This window comes from Hyla sarda, chromosome 9 (genome assembly GCF_029499605.1).
Source record: "Hyla sarda isolate aHylSar1 chromosome 9, aHylSar1.hap1, whole genome shotgun sequence".
Taxonomy (NCBI): domain Eukaryota; kingdom Metazoa; phylum Chordata; class Amphibia; order Anura; family Hylidae; genus Hyla; species Hyla sarda.
Window position 1 is genome coordinate 149133042 of NC_079197.1, and position 20197 is coordinate 149153238.

A 20197-nucleotide genomic window follows, 5' to 3' on the forward strand; every position below is an offset into this window, starting at 1 on the left:
TATTATCCCTGTACTGTGACATCACTGTGTGTATTATCCCTGTACTGTGACATCACTGTGTATATTATCCCTGTACTGTGACATCACTGTGTGTATTATCCCTGTACTGTGACATCACTGTGTATTATCCCTGTACTGTGACATCACTGTGTATTATCCCTGTACTGTGACATCACTGTGTGTATTATCCCTGTACTGTGACATCACTGTGTGTGTTATCCTTGTACTGTGACATCACTGTGTGTATTATCCCTGTACTGTGACATCACTGTGTATTATCCCTGTACTGTGACATCACTGTGTGTATTATCCCTGTACTGTGACATCACTGTGTGTATTATCCCTGTACTGTGACATCACTGTGTGTGTTATCCTTGTACTGTGACATCACTGTGTGTATTATCCCTGTACTGTGACATCACTGTGTGTGTTATCCTTGTACTGTGACATCACTGTGTGTATTATCCCTGTACTGTGACATCACTGTGTATTATCCCTGTACTGTGACATCACTGTGTGTATTATCCCTGTACTGTGACATCACTGTGTGTATTATCCCTGTACTGTGACATCACTGTGTGTGTTATCCTTGTACTGTGACATCACTGTGTGTATTATCCCTGTACTGTGACATCACTGTGTGTATTATCCCTGTACTGTGACATCACTGTGTATTATCCCTGTACTGTGACATCACTGTGTACATTATCCCTGTACTGTGACATCACTGTGTATTATCCCTGTACTGTGACATCACTGTGTATTATCCCTGTACTGTGACATCACTGTGTGTATTAACTGTCGTCAACAAAACCTTAACAAAAAAAAAAAATGGGTATGCTGGGAGTTGTAATTGCGCAACAGCTGGAGGCACACTGCTTGGGGAACACTGGCTGACAGACAGGCCTGGTATAAATATTTTTGCTACCCTTGGCGGAAGTTTATTTTGCAGTTTATCATGTAATCACTTTTCTACTGGGGTGACACACTGTAACAAACCTCCTCTTCATGTAATTACCAAACTACTGGGGTGACACACTGTAACAAACCTCCTCTTCATGTAATTACCAAACTACTGGGGTGACACACTGTAACAAACCTCCACCTTGTATATTCTCCTTACTACTGGGGGGCGGGTTTTGCTGGATGGGCGGGTGCTTCATATTCTGGCTAGCTTTATTACTGCGGGCAGAGTGGCGCCCCCATCAGGAGTGTGCTCTAGGCGGCTGCCTGTTTTGCCTATAGGCAGAGCCGGCCCTGCTTACAGGGTACAAAGCCTTTTCTTCTAATGTGTCCTGTGTGTCTGTGTGTCCTATGTTTGTTGTTGCTGATTATTCTGCCTTGTAAATATTGAATAAAGTAGTAAAATCCTGATCAATTCATATTTTTGGGAGATTTATCAAAACCTGTGCAGAGGAAGAGTGGTGCAGTTGCCCATAGCAACCAATCAGATTGCTTCTTTCATTTTCCACAGGCCTCTTTAGAGGCCTGTGGAAAATGAAAGAAGCAATCTGATTGGTTGCTATGGGCAACTGGACCACTCTTCCTCTGCACAGGTTTTGATAAATCTCCCCCATTGTTGTTGCATTATAATACAGTATACAGGGGACATATGTCCAAACATATTTTGATCACTTTGTGTCTATTTCAGTAGTCTAAAAAAGGGGGGTGGAAAAAAAAAAAAATAAAATAAACAAAAACAAAGAGAAAAATTGTCAAAATTATAAATCACCAAATTTACTTTTTTCCTTACAAAAAATAAATAAATAAATAAAAGGTGTCATTAGCATGACTGCTATTGTTTTTAAGAGACCTGGAGTAATGACGTTGATAAATGTGCCCCATAATATGTATCTCCTTCCGTCACAAGAAGTAAGGGTGGCATATGTTACAAATTGGAATTGGTTTGTGCTCAGTGGTGCACGGCGCACTCCGGCATCCAGCCGGCTCCACTCTGTATCTAGACCCCTTTCCGCCGCTGTGAAATCTTTCTCGCCAACAGAGGCGCCACAGGCATTATGAATTGAGGAGAGGAGGCTTAGCCCAGGGAAGAATGGCGTTACTTCAGCCTAGACAACACCCCAGACGGATTCCCTAAAAGGCCGGATTCACACGGCCGAAAACGTGCAGAATGTCCGCCTGGAAAACACATTCCTGACATTGGCGCGATCTGACGGGCGCTAGGACCGCTTGAAAATGCGCCATCCCATAGACAGCACTGCATTTCCGAGCAGAATCTGCAGAATGAATAGACAAGTCTATTCTTTCAGCGGACTCCGGAATCGGGATTTCCACGACAGAAACCTCTGCTGCGGAAATTCACCTTGTGAACAATGCAGCAGAATCCCATTAAAATCAACGGGATTCTGCTGCAGTGGAATGTCCGTGCATCATGTTACGGCGGAATTCTACACAGACATTCCGCCGTGTGAACATAGCCTGAGGATCAAGCCTGTTTTGATTTAAAGGGGTTATCCAGGAAAAAACTTTTTTTTATATATCAACTGGCTCCAGAAAGTTAAACAGATTTGTAAATTACTTCTATTAAAAAATCTTAATCCTTTCAGTACTTATGAGCTTCTGAAGTTTAGTTGTTCTTTTCTGTCTAAGTCCTCTCTGATGACACATGTCTCGGGAACCGCCCAGTTCAGAAGAGGTTTGCTATGGGAATTTGCTTCTAAACTGGGCGTTTCCTGAGACAGGTCATCAGGGAGCACTTAGACAGAAATGAACAACCTTAACTTCAGAAGCTCATAAGTACTGAAAGGATTAAGATTTTTTAATAGAAGAAATTTACAAATCTGTTTAACTTTCTGGAGCCAGTTGATATATATATATATATATATATATATATATATATATATATATATATAAAGTTTTTTCCTGGGCAGCCCCTTTAAAGTGTCCCTGTGATTTTGAACACTAGAGCATTAGTCTCCAACCTGCGGACCTCCAGCTGTTGCAAAACTACAACTCCCAGCATGCCCGGACAGCCAACGGCTGTCCGGGCATGCTGGGAGTTGTAGTTTTGCAACATCTTGAGGTCTGCAGGTTGCAGACCACTACACTAGAGCATAAGCTGTGGTGCCCTGTTGAGTACCGTACCCCTTCTTTGGAATACTCTATACAGACAATATACTGTCTATGGCTGAAGGGCACTAAAGGACCTGGTACCAAGCAATGACTTTGTTCTAGCAATTATTGGGTTTTTTGACAACTGGACCCACATCCATAACCACTTTTGACATATCTCTATGACAGACCAGTGACAGTAACCCAAAGGGACATTCATATCTGTGGTGTCCCAGTACCTATGGCTGTCCTTTGGCTTCGGACTGCTTCGGGCAGCTTTGCAGCAGAAGGTGTTGGGCCCACCAGAGACTTATTGTTATGTCGATTATGTTCGCATTTTATTGAAAAGTAATATATTTTTCTAATGAATTCTATTGTTATCTGTATATATGTTATTCCTGTGTTACTGTACCCTTGAGAGAGCCCCGTGTGACCCTGCCTGCCGGTGGGAACCCCTAAAGTCTCCCCTATGTAGTGTAGTGGGGGGAGGAGTTGCCCCAGTGTTCAGTAGTGTGTAAGCTGTGTGTATACAGTGTGGTTCAGGTGTGTTGTGTTTTGTACTCTGAGGGAAGGCCTAGCTCAAATCTACTTCTTCTGGTCATTCTGAGAGGATCTACCTGTCTTAAAAGTCAGTATAAATCTGTTTGGTGAGAGCACCACAAGTCCCAACAAGGCAACAGGGCTCCCAAGGGGTTAAGCTGCACCCTCTCTTCTACAACTAACTGTCTGTGTAACACCATCTGCACCCAGTTACCCAGTTATCCGTAACCTGATGTCGGTGTGTTCATTTACTGGCCCAGGAGAAGCTGTCTCCAACCTCGGACCATATATAGGATAACGGTGCCCTGGCGTCACGAAGTGATAAGGTATTTCTCCAAACACACCCATGGCACCACATATGTGTCTCTTATTTCCACTGAGTACCATAGCCATTAGCAGAGTTACCATTCAGTCCTGAGTTCCTGGCATTTTACTTTAAAGGGGTACTCCCGTGGAAAACCTTTTTATTTTTAATTTTTAAATCAACTGGTGCCAGAAAGTTAAACAGATTTGTAAATTACTTCAATAAAAAAATAAAATAAATCTTAATCTTCCAGTACTTTTAAGGGGCTGTATACTACAGAGGAAAAGCTTTTCTGTTTGGATTTCTCTTCTGTCACGACCACAGTGCTCTCGGCTGACCTCTGCTGTCCATTTTAGGAACTGTCCAGAGCAGGAGAAAATCCCCATAGCAAACCTATCCTGCTCTGGACAGTTCCTAAAATGGACAGCAGAGGTCAACAGAGAGCACTGTGGTCATGACAGAAGAGAAAACCAAAAAGAAAAGAATTTCCTCTGTCGTATACACCCCCTAAAAAGTACTGGAAGGATTAAGATTTTTTTTTTAATTAAAAGTAATTTACAAATCTGTATAACTTTCTGGCACCAGTTGATAAAAAAAATAAAAAAAAAATAAAATAAAAAGTTTTGCATTGGAGTACCCCTTTATGCTCAAGTCTAAGAAATAGGAAAATTCCATTGTGAGTCCCATTGGGCATCGGTACTATCTTTTGGTGAAATCTCCTCCTCAGTATTATTTCTATATTACCTCATTGCAGTTTACAGATGATTCTGCTCTTTGTACCTTACACTCCCATTAGGGATCAGATCTTTCACATGCACTATGGACGTTCTTCTCGCTTCTTGACAAGGACAGGAGAACATCTCGGTAGGTAGAGTCCAGTCTTTATACCTGTATACCTTGTATTTCTGTACAGTATATAGGTTTTTTTTCATGATCCAGACATTTCCTGTATATCTCCTTGGATTGTATTTGTTAATGGAGGGTATATGTTATGAGACTATACTGTAATCTATCATTAATTTGCATGTAAGTAATACAGTGGTCCCTCAGCATACGATGGTAATCCGTTCCAAATGGACCATCGTTTGTTGAAACCATCGCATGTTGAGGGATCTGTGCAATGTAAAGTATAGGACAGTGGTTTACAACCTGCAGACCTCCAGATGTTGCAAAACTACAACACCCAGCATGCCCGGACAGCCGTTGGCTGTCCGGGCATGCTGGGAGTTGTAGTTTTGCAACATCTGGAGGTCCGCAGGTTGAAGACCACTGGTACTGGAGGTTATACTCACGTATCCCCGCCGCTCCGGACCGTCACCGCTCGTCACCGCTGCCCGGGATGTCGCCCTCCATCGCTGTCGCCACGTCCCAGGCTCCGGCAAGGCCTCTGCTTCCCCGGCATCCTCGCTCTCCATCGCCGCCATCACGTCGCTACGCACGCCGCTCCTATTGAATGACGGGACGGCGTCCGCAGCGACGTGATGATGACGATGGAGAGAGCCGACAATGCAGGGGATCCCGAAGAGGACGCGCCGGAGCCCCGAGGACAGGTAAGTGATCGTCAGCGGACCACACGGGGCACCGTAAACGGCTATCCGGTGGAAGCTGAAGCAGTCTGCGCTGCCGGATAGCCGTTTATGCGATGGCCCCCGACATACAAAAGCATCGTATGTTGATGCTGCCTTCACCATGCGATGGCCTCTAAGAGTGATCGTATGCTGAAATGATTGTATGTCGGGGCCATCGTAGGTCGGGGGGGTCACTGTATATGTTATTCATAGTGTCATTGTTTTATACAATTGACTAAAGCCCAGAAGGGCTTCCAAAATAACTCTTAGCTTTAGCAGGCCACATAGCCTCCATTTAAAACAATGGCGGTCCCATAAGCTGCTGGAAATTTGCATTAGGCAGGAAATATAATAGGTTTGGCCAAAGCTGAACCTGGCTGTTCTGCCATTGATTGTTTTAGTCTGAATTAATAAGTTCAGTCTTCAAAATGTTCCAGTTACCAAGACGGGTACAGTCCGAGGAGACCTGAGGCCGTCATCCTGGACGTTTCCCAGCACCAGGAGCTCTTTGAAAAAGGAACTAATATATGCAGACTAAAGCAATCAATGGCAGAACTGTCAGGTTTGGGTTCAGCCTCATTTACTGTAAATTTGCTCAACATTAGGCATAATGTTAATTTTTTTCCCAACCCCCCCTTTATTAAAGACATATTCAACTTCACTTTTCAAAGTAGAAGGTATGCTAGTATATACTGGTCAGACACATGGCAAAGGGGCACTATTGCTACCATACTGTGTGTCATGGAGCCAGAGGGGTTCACTTACCTGGGCACAGAAATCTACAGCGAGCACCATCTCATCTTTTCTTTGTCTCTGTCATGGTGGCCGAGACAATTGCACCAAGGTGTGCATGCCTGAGACAGAACTTGCTTCTACGATGTTGCAGATTCCCAAACATGTACCTACAGATGCCTGAGGAAGCTGCGCATGTGCAGCGAAACGCGTTGCATCTTGGTTATAAATAAGCAAATTGGATTTTATCCTGGCTCCTCATGACTTTGTTCCTGGTCAGCGCCCACGCATTCCCACCTGCATCTGAAGTTATCCATTTTTATCTATCTGTAGCTATAGAGCATGGAGGCCCCCCGTCCCCCCCTCCCCTACCCAGCAGACAATTCCATAGAACCAGCCACACCCGTGTTGTCTCATCTGAATCAACTACATAGAGCCAGCTACACCCGTGTTGTCTCATCTGAATCAGCTACATAGAGCCAGCTACACCCGTGTTGTCTCGGACTGTACCCATCCTGGCAACTGGAACATTTTGAAGACTGAACTTATTAATTCAGACTAAAACAATCAATGGCAGAACAGCCAGGTTCAGGTTTGGCCTCCCCTATTATATTTCTTGCCTAACGTAAATTTCCAGCAGCCGCCATTGTTTTAAATGGATGCTATGTGGCCTGCTAAAGCTAAGAGTTATTTTGGAAGCCCCTCTGGACTTTAGTCAACAGGAGAATTCCTGGCTCCTGTGGGTTTAAAGCCCAGCCAGTTCTCTAGATCAGTGCTGGGTTAGACTATGTTAACACGAGGGAATTTCTGCATTTGAATTCCACACAGAGATTCCGCACCAGCAGAGTCCCATTGATTTCAATGGGATTCTGCTGCGCTGTTCACATCGCAGATTTTCTGCACGGAAAACATCTGGTGCGGAAATTCAAATACTTGTGTCTGCAGAAAGAATAGGTTCCATAATGGGTTCCATAATGGGTTCCATACTCGAATACACTGTGAAACCCTTTATCCTACCATAAGATTTATGTCACCCCAATAAATCGTACCGAGCTCCGTTATGTAGTCATAAAAATGTAGGATCATTATTATAATTTTTGGGGAGATTGGTGTATATGATGTCATGTCAAAAGTTTTTGCAAATGACAGGGACACTTTTTTTTACTGTAAGGACAAGTCTCTGAAGTGCAGCGCCTTCAACTTGGACTATTACATGAACTGTAACCTTGGACTATAATCTGCAAGATAATCTTCAATAGTTCTAAGGTTGAGATATGTACTTTGCATCCTGTACAATAATAATAAAAACCTATAAATGGCCGTATAGTCCAGAAAATACAATTGTTGTATTCATTTCAATTTTATTGGTACGTACATTTTTGCACTTTAAAGACTACGCCAGACCACTGTCCATGCTTGCCAGTATATGCTTATTTATTGTAGTTATACACAGTGGTCCCTCAAGTTACAATAGGAATTGGTTCTGGGACAACCATTGTATGTTGAAACCATTGTATGTTGAAACCATAACTCTATGGAAACCTGGGAATTGGTTCTGAAGCCCCAAAATGTCATCCGAAAATAGGAAAAAGTGAGGATTAAAGAAAAATAAGTAGATAACTAATACAGATAAAGCAAATCCTTACATATAAAAGTAAGAAAGATCTGCTGGGAGCTGTAAATCACTGTCTATGTCAGTGTTTCCCAAGCAGGGAGCCTCCAACTGTTGCAAGACTACAACTCCCAGCATGCCCGGACAGCCAAAGGCTGTCCGGGCATGCTGGGAGTTGTAGTTTTGCAACAGCTGGGGGCACCCTGCTTGGGAAGCACTGTCTATGTAGAGGACAGGAGCTTCTTCAGGGTCCTGTACAGTACACAATGTCCTAAAAATGTAACATGGAGCCGCCCCCATCTGGAGCATCTAATCCTGGCACAGGTAAAGAATAGTACAGAACATGTAATACCTCCCTGTACTGTAGGGGGCGCTACCAGATACCAGTCAGTGCATGCACTTCAGTAATACAGGGGTTTTACCAGTGAAATGTCCATTCTGATTGGTCAGTTCTTCCAGTCATTGAAACGTTTCACAGATCTGGACTGTCCGTACATTGTATGTTGAGTCTGGTTTCATGTTACAATGGTCCAATTGAGGGATCACTGTATATTATATTTACATTTTGGAGTAACCCTTTTTAATCTACATACAATACTATAATAAGTAACGCAAAAAAAAGAGTCCCACCAATTCTCATTCACCTTTCATTCTCATACGTCATACTCTCTATAAAAGTCTGTTTAACCAGGGTGCCTCCAGCTGTTGCACAACTACAACTCCCAGCATGCCAGACACTGCAGACAGCCTTATTTCTGCACGAGTGATCTGTAGCTTTTATCTGTACCATATTTTGGTATCAAGACTTTTTTTTTTTATCACTTTCTATTCTATTTTTTTCTGGGATGTGATCATAAATGCACAATTATTAGTTTTTTTTTTTTTTTACACTTAAGCCATTCACCATGCAGTATAAAGAATGTTACATATTAATAGTTTGGACGATTTTGCACATGGCGATACCAAATATGTTTCTTTATGTATTTATTTATTTTTATTTGGAAAAGGGGGTTAATTTAAACTTTTAGTATGGAAGGGGTTAATAATATAGATAGATAGAGATGTGTGTGTGAGTAAAAATGTATTATGATTTTTTTTAGTTTTTTTCTGTAACACTTTAACCGTCCCCCCCTAGGGGACTTTTATGAGCAATGGTTTGATTGCTCATGGAGATCAGTGCAGTGTGTCTATACTACTCTGATCTCTGCTCTATTGGTAGAGTCTGCCCCAGACAAGCTCTATTAATAGAGGGGCACCTCTGTCTGCCAGAAAAGTGGATTGCCCCCTGCAGTTGTGCTGTGTGTGTGTGTGTGTGTGGGGGGGGGGGCATGCCACTAAACCATAGACTTGCTTTGAGTGGTCGGGGCGTGACCTAATGAAGGGGCGTGGCTATAAGGGGGTGGAATGCCACTAAACCACCAATGTCAGCTGTAACTGCCATTTTCACTTCCAAATGGTTAAAAGCCGATCACAGTGATCACCGCAGGTCAATGATTAGCGGCGCCCCCCAACTACTGAAACCAGTATGGCATGGCACAGACTCCAGTCAGGATCCTGCATTATAAGTTCTTAAAGGGGAACTCCGCTGCTCAGCGTTTGGAACAAACTGTGACGGCGCCGGGAGCTCGTGAGGTCATAGCCACGCCCCTTCATTAGGTCACGCCCTGACCACTCAATGCAAGTCTATGGGAGGGGGCGTGACCGCTGTCACGCCCCCTCCCATAGACTTGCATTGAGGGGGCGGGGCGTGATGTAATGAGGGGGCGGGGCTATGACGTCACAAGCTCCCGCGCCGACTCCAGCGTTCGGAACAGTTTGTTCTAAATGCTGAGCAGCAGAATACCCCTTTAATGGCCCTGTGACCTATATACATGTCATGAGTTGTTAAGGGGTAAAAGGGTTCTTCCAAGAGTTTCATAGTCTATCTTAAAGGGGTTATCCAGGAAAAAAACTTTTTTTTTATATATCAACTGGCACCAGAAAGTTAAACAGATTTGTAAATTACTTCTATTAAAAAAAATCTTAATCCTTTCAGTACTTATGAGCTTCTGAATTTGAGTTGTTCTTTTCTGTTTAAGTCCTCTTTGATGACACCTGTCTCGGGAAACGCCCAGTTTAGAAGGAAATCCCCATAACAAACCTCTTCTAAACTGGGCGGTTCCCGAGACAGGTGTCATCAGAGAGCACTTAGACAGAAAAGAACAACCTTAACTTCAGAAGCTCATAAGTACTGAAAGGATAAAGATTTTTAATAGAAGTAATTTACAAATCTGTTTAACTTTCTGGAGCCAGTTGATATATAAAAAAAAAAGTTTTTTTTCCTGGATAACCCCTTTAAAAAGCTATGGACACTTGTTTTAATCTTTATTAAAAACGTTGCTTACTTTTGCTTGTACAGCCCGATGTGTGAGCTCTATGTTCTCTATACTGTACACAGCCTATATGATTCCCCTCTACAGACTGCCTTGTATCTGCTCTCCTCTCTTCCTCCAGCTTGTGTGAGTCCTAGGTATCTCTCTCACTTGTCTAGTCTCCCCCCTTCAGGCTCACAGGGGATTATCAGAGTAGCTAGACCACTCACGGTACACATTACCCTACAGGCTATTGCATTTCATTTAAGGGACTACTACCCACAGCTAGCCTGAACTACTACTCTCACTCTCCCCACTGGCACTATGCAGACACCCCCATTGATAAGGGGATTTAACGAGTCCAGTGTCACCTTCTTTGTTTGCCAGCCACAGCGCTGTACATTTTATAGTGGCCGTGCCAGGTACTGCAGCTCAATCCTATTCGTTTGAGCTGTAGAGTTGTAATACCTATGACAGCTGCGCCAAACGGTGAAGAGTTGTGTCTGGTAGACAATAAAGTCAATGTGGTGCTTGTTGGAGTGGCGCAGTCCCATCACTCAACCTGTCATGATGGGGGGGGGGGGGGGGGACACTAATTTTGTATTGATTGCCTATTCTGACAATATGTGTCAATGAATAATGGGCCTTAGAGATTGAACAACTTCTAATTGGATTTTCCTACAGTCACCACTAGGAGGAGCTCACGGCATATCAGCTTTTATAGTTCCCATTAGGTAAAATAGTAGCTTTAGAAAGCCATATGCAGTCACCACTAGTAATTGCTGTATACAGACAATTTTACCATTTTACTCTATAATTGTGAAGAGAAGCAGGGGCTTTGGAGGTCTAGAGTCAATAATGATGCTCCAGTTCTCCAGAGATGAGCAAACTTTTCAAAAGTTTGGCTTATCGGGCTTGCCAAACTTTCCGAAAAAGTTTGGGTTGCGGCAAACAGATTCTCCTCAAACCGGCAATAAAATGAGCCTCAAAACGCATGTATAACACTGCCTAACACCTAATGCCCTGTATAACACTGCGAGGAATATATTCAGGTAGTTTTAATGTGGTTTTAAGGCTAAGTTAATTTCAAGGTTACAGTTGAATGCAGTAATCCATAGTAACTAATATCGTGTTTAAAAACGCACTGCGCTAGGTGATTGTGTATGCTTTTTTATACTAAAAGAAAGGTGCATATGCCTTCCGGTGTTAAAATGCACATGGAGGTTGAAGGGGTACTCCGGTGAAAACAGATTTGTAAATTACTTCTATTAAAAAAATCTTAATCCTTCCTGTACTTATTAGCTGCTGAATACTACAGAGGAAATTATTTTCTTCTTGGAATGCTCTCTGATGACATCACGAGCACAGTTCTCTCTGCTGATGTTATTATAATAATAATAAGTCTTTATTTATTGTTGTCCTTAGTGGGATTTGAACCTAAACGGTTCCTAAAAGGGACAGAGATGTCAGCAGAGAGCACTGTGCTCGTGATGTCAGCAGAGAGCATTCCAAAAAGAAAAGAATTTCCTCTGTAGTATTCAGCAGCTACTAAGTACAGGAAGGATTAAGATTTTTTAATAGAAGTAATTTACAAATATGTTTAACTTTCTGGCACCAGTTCATTTAAAAGAAAAAAGGTTTTCACCGGAGTACCCCTTTAACCCCTTAAGGACTCAGGGTTTTTCCGTTTTTGCACTTTTGTTTTTCCTCCTTACCTTTTAAAAATCATAACCCTTTCAATTTTCCACCTAAAAATCCATATTATGGCTTATTTTTTGCGTCGCCAATTCTACTTTGCAGTGACATTAGTAATTTTACCTAAAAATGCACGGCAAAACAGAAAAAAAAATCATTGTGCGACAAAATCGAAGAAAAAACGCCATTTTGTAACTTTTGGGGGCTTCCGTTTCTACGCAGTGCATATTTCGGTAAAAATTACACCTTATCATTATTCTGTAGGTCCATACGGTTAAAATGATACCCTACTTATATAGGTTTGATTTTGTCGCACTTCTGGAAAAAATCATAACTACATGCAGGAAAATGTATACGTTTAAAAATGTCATCTTCTGACCCCTATAACTTTTTTATTTTTCCACGTACAGGGCGGTATGAGGACTCATTTTTTGCGCTGTGATCTGAAGTTTTTATTGGTATAATTTTTGTTTTGATCAAACTTTTTGATCACTTTTTATTCATTTTTTAATGGAATAAAAAGTGACCAAAATACGCTTTTTTGGACTCTGGAATTTTTTTGCGTGCACGCCATTGACCGTGCGGTTTAATTAATGATATATTTTTATAGTTCGGACATTTACACACGCGCCGATACCACATATGTTTATTTTTATTTATTTTTTTACACTGTTTTATTTTTTTTATGGGAAAAGGGGGGTGGTTCAAACTTTTATTAGGGAAGGGGTTAAATGACCTTTATTAACACTTTAAAAATTTTTTTTTTTTGCAGTGTTATAGGTCCCATAGGGACTTATAACACTGCACACACTGATCTTTTACACAGATCACAGGCGTGTATTGACACGCCTGTGATAAGTGTTATCGGCGCTTGACTGCTCCTGCCTGGATCTCAGGCACGGAGCAGTCATTCGCCGATCGGACACCGAGGAGGCAGGTAAGGGCCATCCCGGTGTCCGGTCAGCTGTTCGGGACGCCGCGATTTCACCGCGGCGGTCCCGAACAGCCCGACTGAGCAGCCGGGTCACTTTCACTTTCGCTTTAGAAGCGGCGGTCAGCTTTGACCGCTGCTTCTAAAGGGTTAATACCGCACATCGCCGCCATCGGCGCTGTGTGGTATTAGCCGCGGGTCCCGGCCGTTGATGAGCGCCGGGACCGACGCGATATGATGCGGGATCGCGGCGCGATCCCGCTTCATATCGCGGGAGGTGGCGCAGGACGTAAATATACGTCCTGCGTCGTTAAGGGGTTAATGGCTGTTTCCAAATATTCCAAAAACTCTCCCCTTTTCAGAATCGCAACAAGATTGGTGACAGTGTCTCTAAATTGTAAAGAACTAGTAGATAGTGAAAAAACAGCTTATGTAAATATTAAAAAGTTATCAAAAATTCACCCTTTTTGGGAGTTGCAACAGGTTTTGTCGATGGAAAGTAAGGACACAATTGCTTTTTTCAAGCATTCCATAAATTTCATAACTGCAACAGGATTGGTGTCCTAAATGGCGTAGAAGTAAAAGCTTTTTTATGAAAAGCCAAAAAAAATTATCCCTTCTTTTTGGGATCATAGTATGAGTAGGCCTGGCTGGAAGTAGCAGCAGCAAGGGTGGTGAACTGGTAAGAGTTGTAGTAGCCAGCGGACAGCAGGTAGTGGTGGACTGGTTGGGGTTGTAGTAGCCAGCGGACAGCAGGCAGTGGTGGACTGGTTGGGGTTGTAGTAGCCAGCGGACAGCAGGCAGTGGTGAACTAGTAGGAGTGGTAGTAGCCAGCGTAAAGCAGGCACTGGTGGACTAGTAGGAGTGGTAGTAGCCAGCGTAAAGCAGGCACTGGTGGACTAGGGGTAGCTGTAGCCAGTAGATGTATTCATGTTGAAATACAGGTCAGACCACTGCTTCGCTCAGCTTGCTTTGTTTTGTATTGTCATAGCTTTTACGGGCTCAGTCTACAGTGACACTGCTTGGATCTGTAGTGCACCAACTGGACACAGTTATGCAGGGAGGTGACAGAAGGTCACTGTCTGAGGTCTGCCCACTGCTCAATGCCATTATGGGCTTGTTGTGCAGTGACACTTCTGGGATTTGTAGTGCACCAAGCAATGATTGGATAATCTGGGGTCATGTGATCCTGCTGCTAGCTGCAAGGTATGCTGGGCTCCAGTAGGCAGACAGGTCCCTTCTTGTAGTTTTTCCAATTACGTAGTTGCCCCGATTAGGTTGTCCCCCCTAGATAGCTGCCCCCTATAGGTAGATTCCCCTAGATAGCTGCCCCCTGTAGGTATTGCCTCCAGAGACGGTTGCCCCTTATAGGTAGGGGGTCTACCCTGGAAACACTTATTCCCTGTGGGGAGACTCCCCCCAGAGATAGTTGTCCCCTTGTAGGCAGAAGCCCCTAGAAAGTTGTTCCCCTGTGGGCAGATCCCTCTAGATAGTTGCCCCCCTGTATATAGTTGACCCCTTGTAGACCGTTGCCCCCTGCATATAGTTGACCCCTTGTAGACAGTTGCCCCCCTGTATATAGATGACCCCTTGTAGATAGTTGCCCCCTGGAGGTAGCTGCCCCCTCAAGAATATTAAAAGGACAACAAAAAACATACTCCCCTGGTTACAAGCTGTTTTCTGTGGTGAGGTTTTGCGGTATCTTTTGTCTTTGCATCTGTTTATTTGTATATTGATCTGTACTGGGGAATGAGATTTTAATGCGAATGAGAATGCGTAACAACGTGATGGCGGTGACGGAGCGCGCGGATGCCGGGGAAGCAGAGGCCTTACCGGAGCTTCGGGGACACCCCGGGGACGCGGCGACAGCGATGGAAGGCGACATCCAGGGCAGCGGTGAAGAGCGGTGACGGTCCAGAGCGGCAGGGACAGGTGAGTACAACTTCCTCTAACAGTGGTCTTCAACCTGTAGACCTCCAGATGTTGCAAAACTACAACACCCTGGGTGTTGTAGTTTTGCAACATCTGGAGGTCCGCAGGTTGTAGACCACTGTCCTATTGTTACGCCGAGCGCTCCGGGTCCCCGTTCCTCCCCGGAGCGCTCGCCTCATCCTCGTTGCTGCAGCGCCCCGGTCAGATCCACTGACCGGGTGCGCTGCGGTACCGCCTCCAGCCGGGATGCGATTCGCGATGCGGGTGGCGCCCGCTCGCGATGCGCACCCCGGTCCCCGTACCTGACTCGCTCTCCGTCGGTCCTGTCCCGGCGCGCGCGGCCCCGCTCCCTAGGGCGCGCGCGCGCCGGGTCTCTGCGATTTAAAGGGCCAGTGCACCAATGTTGGTGCCTGGCCCAATCTTCCCAATTAGCTTAATTGGCTCCCACCTGCTCCCTGGCTATATCTGGTCTCCTCCCTTGCACTCCCTTGCCGGATCTTGTTGCACTTGTGCCTAGTGAAAGCGTTCCCTTGTTTGTTCCTAGCCCGTGTTCCAGACCTCCTGCCGTTGCCCCTGACTACGATCCTTGCTGCCTGCCCCGACCTTCTGCTACGTCCGACCTTGCTTCTGTCTATTCCCTTGTACCACGCCTATCTTCAGCAGTCAGAGAGGTGAGCCGTTGCTAGTGGATACGACCTGGTCACTACCGCCGCAGCAAGACCATCCCGCTTTGCGGCGGGCTCTGGTGAAAACCAGTAGTGACTTAGAACCGATCCACTAGCACGGTCCACGCCAATCCCTCTCTGGCACAGAGGATCCACTACCTGCCAGCCGGCATCGTGACAGTAGATCCGGCCATGGATCCCGCTGAAGATCCTACACTGGTCGCCCAGCTAGCCCTAAAGATCGCCCAACGAGATCAACAGCTGGCATACTTGACCTCCGAGGCATTGCGTCTTCAGTCACAGATACAGCAGCTGCAGCCGCAGATACAGCAACAGCTACAGCTGCAACTACCATCTCCTCCGCCGGCTCCTGCAACTCCTCCGCAGCAACCGGCCGTTCCTAACCCCTGCTTGTCCCTGCCGGACAAATTTGGCGTAAAGATCGCCCAACGAGATCAACAGCTGGCATACTTGATCTCCGAGACACAGCGTCTTCAGTCACAGATACAGCAGCTGCTGCCGCAGATACAGCAACTTCAGTCACAGCTACAGCTGCAACAACCATCTCCTCCGCCAGCTCCTGCAACTCCTCCGCAGCAACCGGCCGTTCTTAACCCCTGCTTGTCCCTGCCGGACAAATTTGATGGGGACCGCAATGATTCTGCCACAGCCACAGTCCAGTCCTTCTTCGCTGAGGTCCGTGGTGTCTTCGAGGAGCCTGCCCGAGCTTCTTCTGCCGAGATTGCCCTGCTGAACCTGGCCCAGGGTGTTTCTTCCGTTGGCGAGTACGCCATTCAGTTCCGTGCTCTTGCTTACGAGTTGTCCTGGAATAGTGAGGTTCTCTGCGCGACCTTTAAAAAAGGCCTATCCAGCAACATTAAAGATGTTCTGGCCGCACGAGAGACTCCTGCTGACCTACATGAACTCATTCATCTTGCCACTCGCATTGACATGCGTTCTTCCGGATGGCGTCTGGAGCTCCGCCTGGATATGGACTTTGTTCGCACGAAGCGTTTTTTCTCCCCGGCTCCTCTCTCCTCTGGTCCTCTGCAATCCGTTCCTGTGCTTCCCGCCGCGGAGGCTATGCAAGTTGACCGGTCTCGCTTGACACCTCAAGAGAGGACACGACGCCGCATGGAGAATCTTTGCCTGTACTATGCCGGTACCGAACACTTCCTGAAGGATTGTCCTATCCGTCCTCCCCGCCTGGAAAGACGTACGCTGACTCCGCACAAAGGTGACACAGTTCTTGATGTCAACTCTGCTTCTCCACGCCTTACTGTGCCTGTGCGGATATCTGCCTCTACCTTCTCCTTCTCTACTATGGTCTTCTTGGATTCCGGATCTGCAGGAAAATTTTTTTTGGCCTCTCTTATCAACAGGTTCTACGTCCCTGTGACCAGTCTCGCCAGACCCCTCTACATCTATTGTTTTAACAATAAAAGATTGGACTGTCTCGTGCGTTTCCGCACAGAACCCCTCCTAATGTGCTTCGGACCTCATCACGGAAAAATTGAGTTTTTTTTCCTCAGGTTCTTTGGCCCCAAGAAGAGGGGGAGACCCAAGGGGGGGGGTACTGTTACGTCGAGCGCTCCGGGTCCCCGTTCCTCCCCGGAGCGCTCGCCTCATCCTCGTTGCTGCAGCGCCCCGGTCAGATCCACTGACCGGGTGCGCTGCGGTACCGCCTCCAGCCGGGATGCGATTCGCGATGCGGGTGGCGCCCGCTCGCGATGCGCACCCCGGTCCCCGTACCTGACTCGCTCTCCGTCGGTCCTGTCCCGGCGCGCGCGGCCCCGCTCCCTAGGGCGCGCGCGCGCCGGGTCTCTGCGATTTAAAGGGCCAGTGCACCAATGTTGGTGCCTGGCCCAATCTTCCCAATTAGCTTAATTGGCTCCCACCTGCTCCCTGGCTATATCTGGTCTCCTCCCTTGCACTCCCTTGCCGGATCTTGTTGCACTTGTGCCTAGTGAAAGCGTTCCCTTGTTTGTTCCTAGCCCGTGTTCCAGACCTCCTGCCGTTGCCCCTGACTACGATCCTTGCTGCCTGCCCCGACCTTCTGCTACGTCCGACCTTGCTTCTGTCTATTCCCTTGTACCACGCCTATCTTCAGCAGTCAGAGAGGTGAGCCGTTGCTAGTGGATACGACCTGGTCACTACCGCCGCAGCAAGACCATCCCGCTTTGCGGCGGGCTCTGGTGAAAACCAGTAGTGACTTAGAACCGATCCACTAGCACGGTCCACGCCAATCCCTCTCTGGCACAGAGGATCCACTACCTGCCAGCCGGCATCGTGACACCTATACTTTACATTGCACGGATCCCTCAACATGCGATGGTTTCAACAAACGATGGTCCGTTTGGAACGGATTACCATGGTATGTTGAGGGACCACTGTATCTCTATAGCACACCATCAGAAGCAGTCGCATGGAGGACATTATAAAGCAATACTGAGCAATCTAAGCTGTGAATCCAGCACTGGGGTGAGCTCTAATACTCTCTACAAGCTCTTATAGTCTCTGTCTGTGTCCCTCTCTACACCTGTCCTACTCTGTAGCTAAAGTGGGCATTCAAAAATCAGAGAAAGAGGGCATTTTTCTCTAATAAGATATAGTACAAAGTTCCTTAGATTTTGTTGTACTATTCATTCATGCAAAGTTTGTTGAAAGCGTGGTGATCATTTAATTAAAAAAAACTGAATCAATGAGGGAGATTTATCAAAAACTGTCCAGAGAAAAAGTTGCCCAGTTGCCCATAGCAACCAATCAGCTCGCTTCTTTCATTTTTAACAAGGCCTCTGCAAAATGAAAGAAGCGATCTGATTGGTTCCTATGGGCAACTGGACACCTTTTCCTTTGCACAGGTTTTGATAAATCTCCCCCAATTTGTGGAGGGTAAGTCGTATTCTAATGTTAGCTCTGGGGTGGCGACGATTTTGTCCCTGGTGGTAAAAGCATCAATTTACTTTGTGTTTTCCAGATATATATAACCATATTCCAGGGTCCTTCGGCTAAAGATTAACCACAATGGCCAGAAAATATAACAAGGAAATAAAAACGAAGTATTTTACGCCACCAAGTACATTTGAAAACCTCTGGATGGAATTTCATCAAAGCGTTGGTCACATTAAAAATTTATTGCTGGGCTTCATCATGGCATTGAGTAACATACTGAAAGCCTTGTCGACCATATTGAGCATTTTATGCGACATTATCGAACTGCTGATCCATTTCGTATTGACCGTAGCGAATGAGATTTGGCTGGGGTTAAAAATAGTTCTAGTTATGGGGGAAGCGATAAAAGCATTGGGTCCAGAAGAACCAATGAAAAAACACACTCCCAGTTATAGCAATATACGCTCTACAAGTCCACATTATAGAAACACAGGAACAGCATTGACGGACGCCAGCAGGAAGGATTCTCTCCAGTCTGATCCACTCAAAAAGTATCTTACTATTCATCCTGGATCCACCAGAAAGGATTCTCAACAGCCAGATAACAGCAGGAAGGACTCTTTTACTGGAAAGGATTCTTTCCAGTCTGATCTCAGCAGAAAGGATTTTACTACTCAACCGGTATACTGTAGTAAGAATTGTAACCAGCCAGGATTTATCAGGAAGGATTCTTTCCAGTCAGATCATATCAGGAAGGATTCTCTCCAGTCTGATTTAGACAATAAAGAGTCCAGCGTGAAGAAGAAGAGAAATTCCGTACAATTTGATCTCGGCAAAAACACAGTACATTTAGATTCCAGTTCAGACAATGTTGTGGGGATGGATGTGATCAAGAGGAATTCTGCAACTTTTATCCAGGAAAAGAAATTCATTCGGAACAATTCTGATGATCCCAACTCTGTTAAATCTCTCTCTGCCGAACATCACAAGTCCTGGACAAAATCTTGGCATTATAGGCATCACAGCTAATTTCAGTACAGAATACATACGCCATGCCGACAAAACCATACCTACATTTGGTCACCAATGGTTACCGGCAAAATCATATGGCTGTTGACCATAGCCTGTGGGTGTGCTTTTGTTGGCATGGGGCAGTAACAGCACGGCCTTATTTTCCCATGAATCCTTTTTTCCCGGTGTCTTATATTGAAACTGTAAATATTAACCATAACTGAGATTAAAAAGGCCTGCAATTTTTACATGTTTTGGGGTATTTTTGTGACTTTCCCTAAAGGGGTATTCCGGGCAAAAACATTTTATAAGATGTCTGATCGCGGGGGGCCCACTGCTGAGACCCCCCTGCGATCTTCCTGCAGCACCCACATTCTATGCGGGTGCTGAATCTCCGGTTTTGGAAACCTCTGGGTTTCCGGGACTGGGGACGTGATGTCACTCCACGTCCCCTCCATTCATGTCTACGCTGTGTGACTCAGATGTGCCTGCTCGGAGCGGCAATGCGCCACTATGAGCAGATGCACTGCGATGTGCGAGTCCCCGCACGCAGGCACAGTGTACTCGCACACATTGCCGCTGCTCTCGGCCTAGCTCAGGGAGCAGGGGGAGCGGCCGCGATGCGTGTGAGAACACCGCGCATGAGCGTGGTGACTCGCGCATCTCAGCAGTGTGTCTGCTCATAGCGACGGATTGCCGATCCGAGCAGGTGGCACATCTGAGCCACACTGTAGGGGACCATCGTAGGCGGAGCCACAGCGTAAAAACGAGGCCTTAAAGAGGTAACAACAACATAGACTATTAGAGATATCCAAGGCTTTAAATAAACCAAAAAGGGCGCTAATCACCACCAAATAAAAAGAGCTTACAAACTAACTGTGGACAGTGTAAT

The 20197-nt window shown here is 45.7% G+C and overlaps 1 protein-coding gene across 4 annotated transcripts; it reads left to right on the top strand.

The window, feature by feature from the left end:
* The first annotated feature begins 1527 nt into the window (after window positions 1–1527).
* LOC130291336 (uncharacterized) lies at window positions 1528–19508 on the top strand. Of its 4 annotated transcripts, none has more exons than XM_056540003.1 (3): window positions 1528–1556; window positions 4713–4780; window positions 18380–19508. In XM_056540003.1, exon 3 carries the CDS (start codon window positions 18427–18429, stop codon window positions 19321–19323), a length of 897 nt encoding a protein of 298 aa, XP_056395978.1. In that variant the 5' UTR covers window positions 1528–1556; window positions 4713–4780; window positions 18380–18426; the 3' UTR covers window positions 19324–19508. The 4 variants fall into 4 exon arrangements, with proteins under 4 accessions (XP_056395978.1, XP_056395977.1, XP_056395979.1 ...); XM_056540002.1 differs by having other exon boundaries at window positions 1533–1556; window positions 4671–4780; XM_056540004.1 differs by lacking the exon at window positions 1528–1556 and having other exon boundaries at window positions 4632–4780.
* Window positions 19509–20197: the final 689 nt, after the last annotated feature.

What these genes read in the sequence shown, in the direction of transcription:
- LOC130291336 (XM_056540003.1), top strand. Translation starts at nt 18,427, where the DNA reads ATGGCCAGAAAATATAACAAGGAAATAAAAACGAAGTATTTTACGCCA.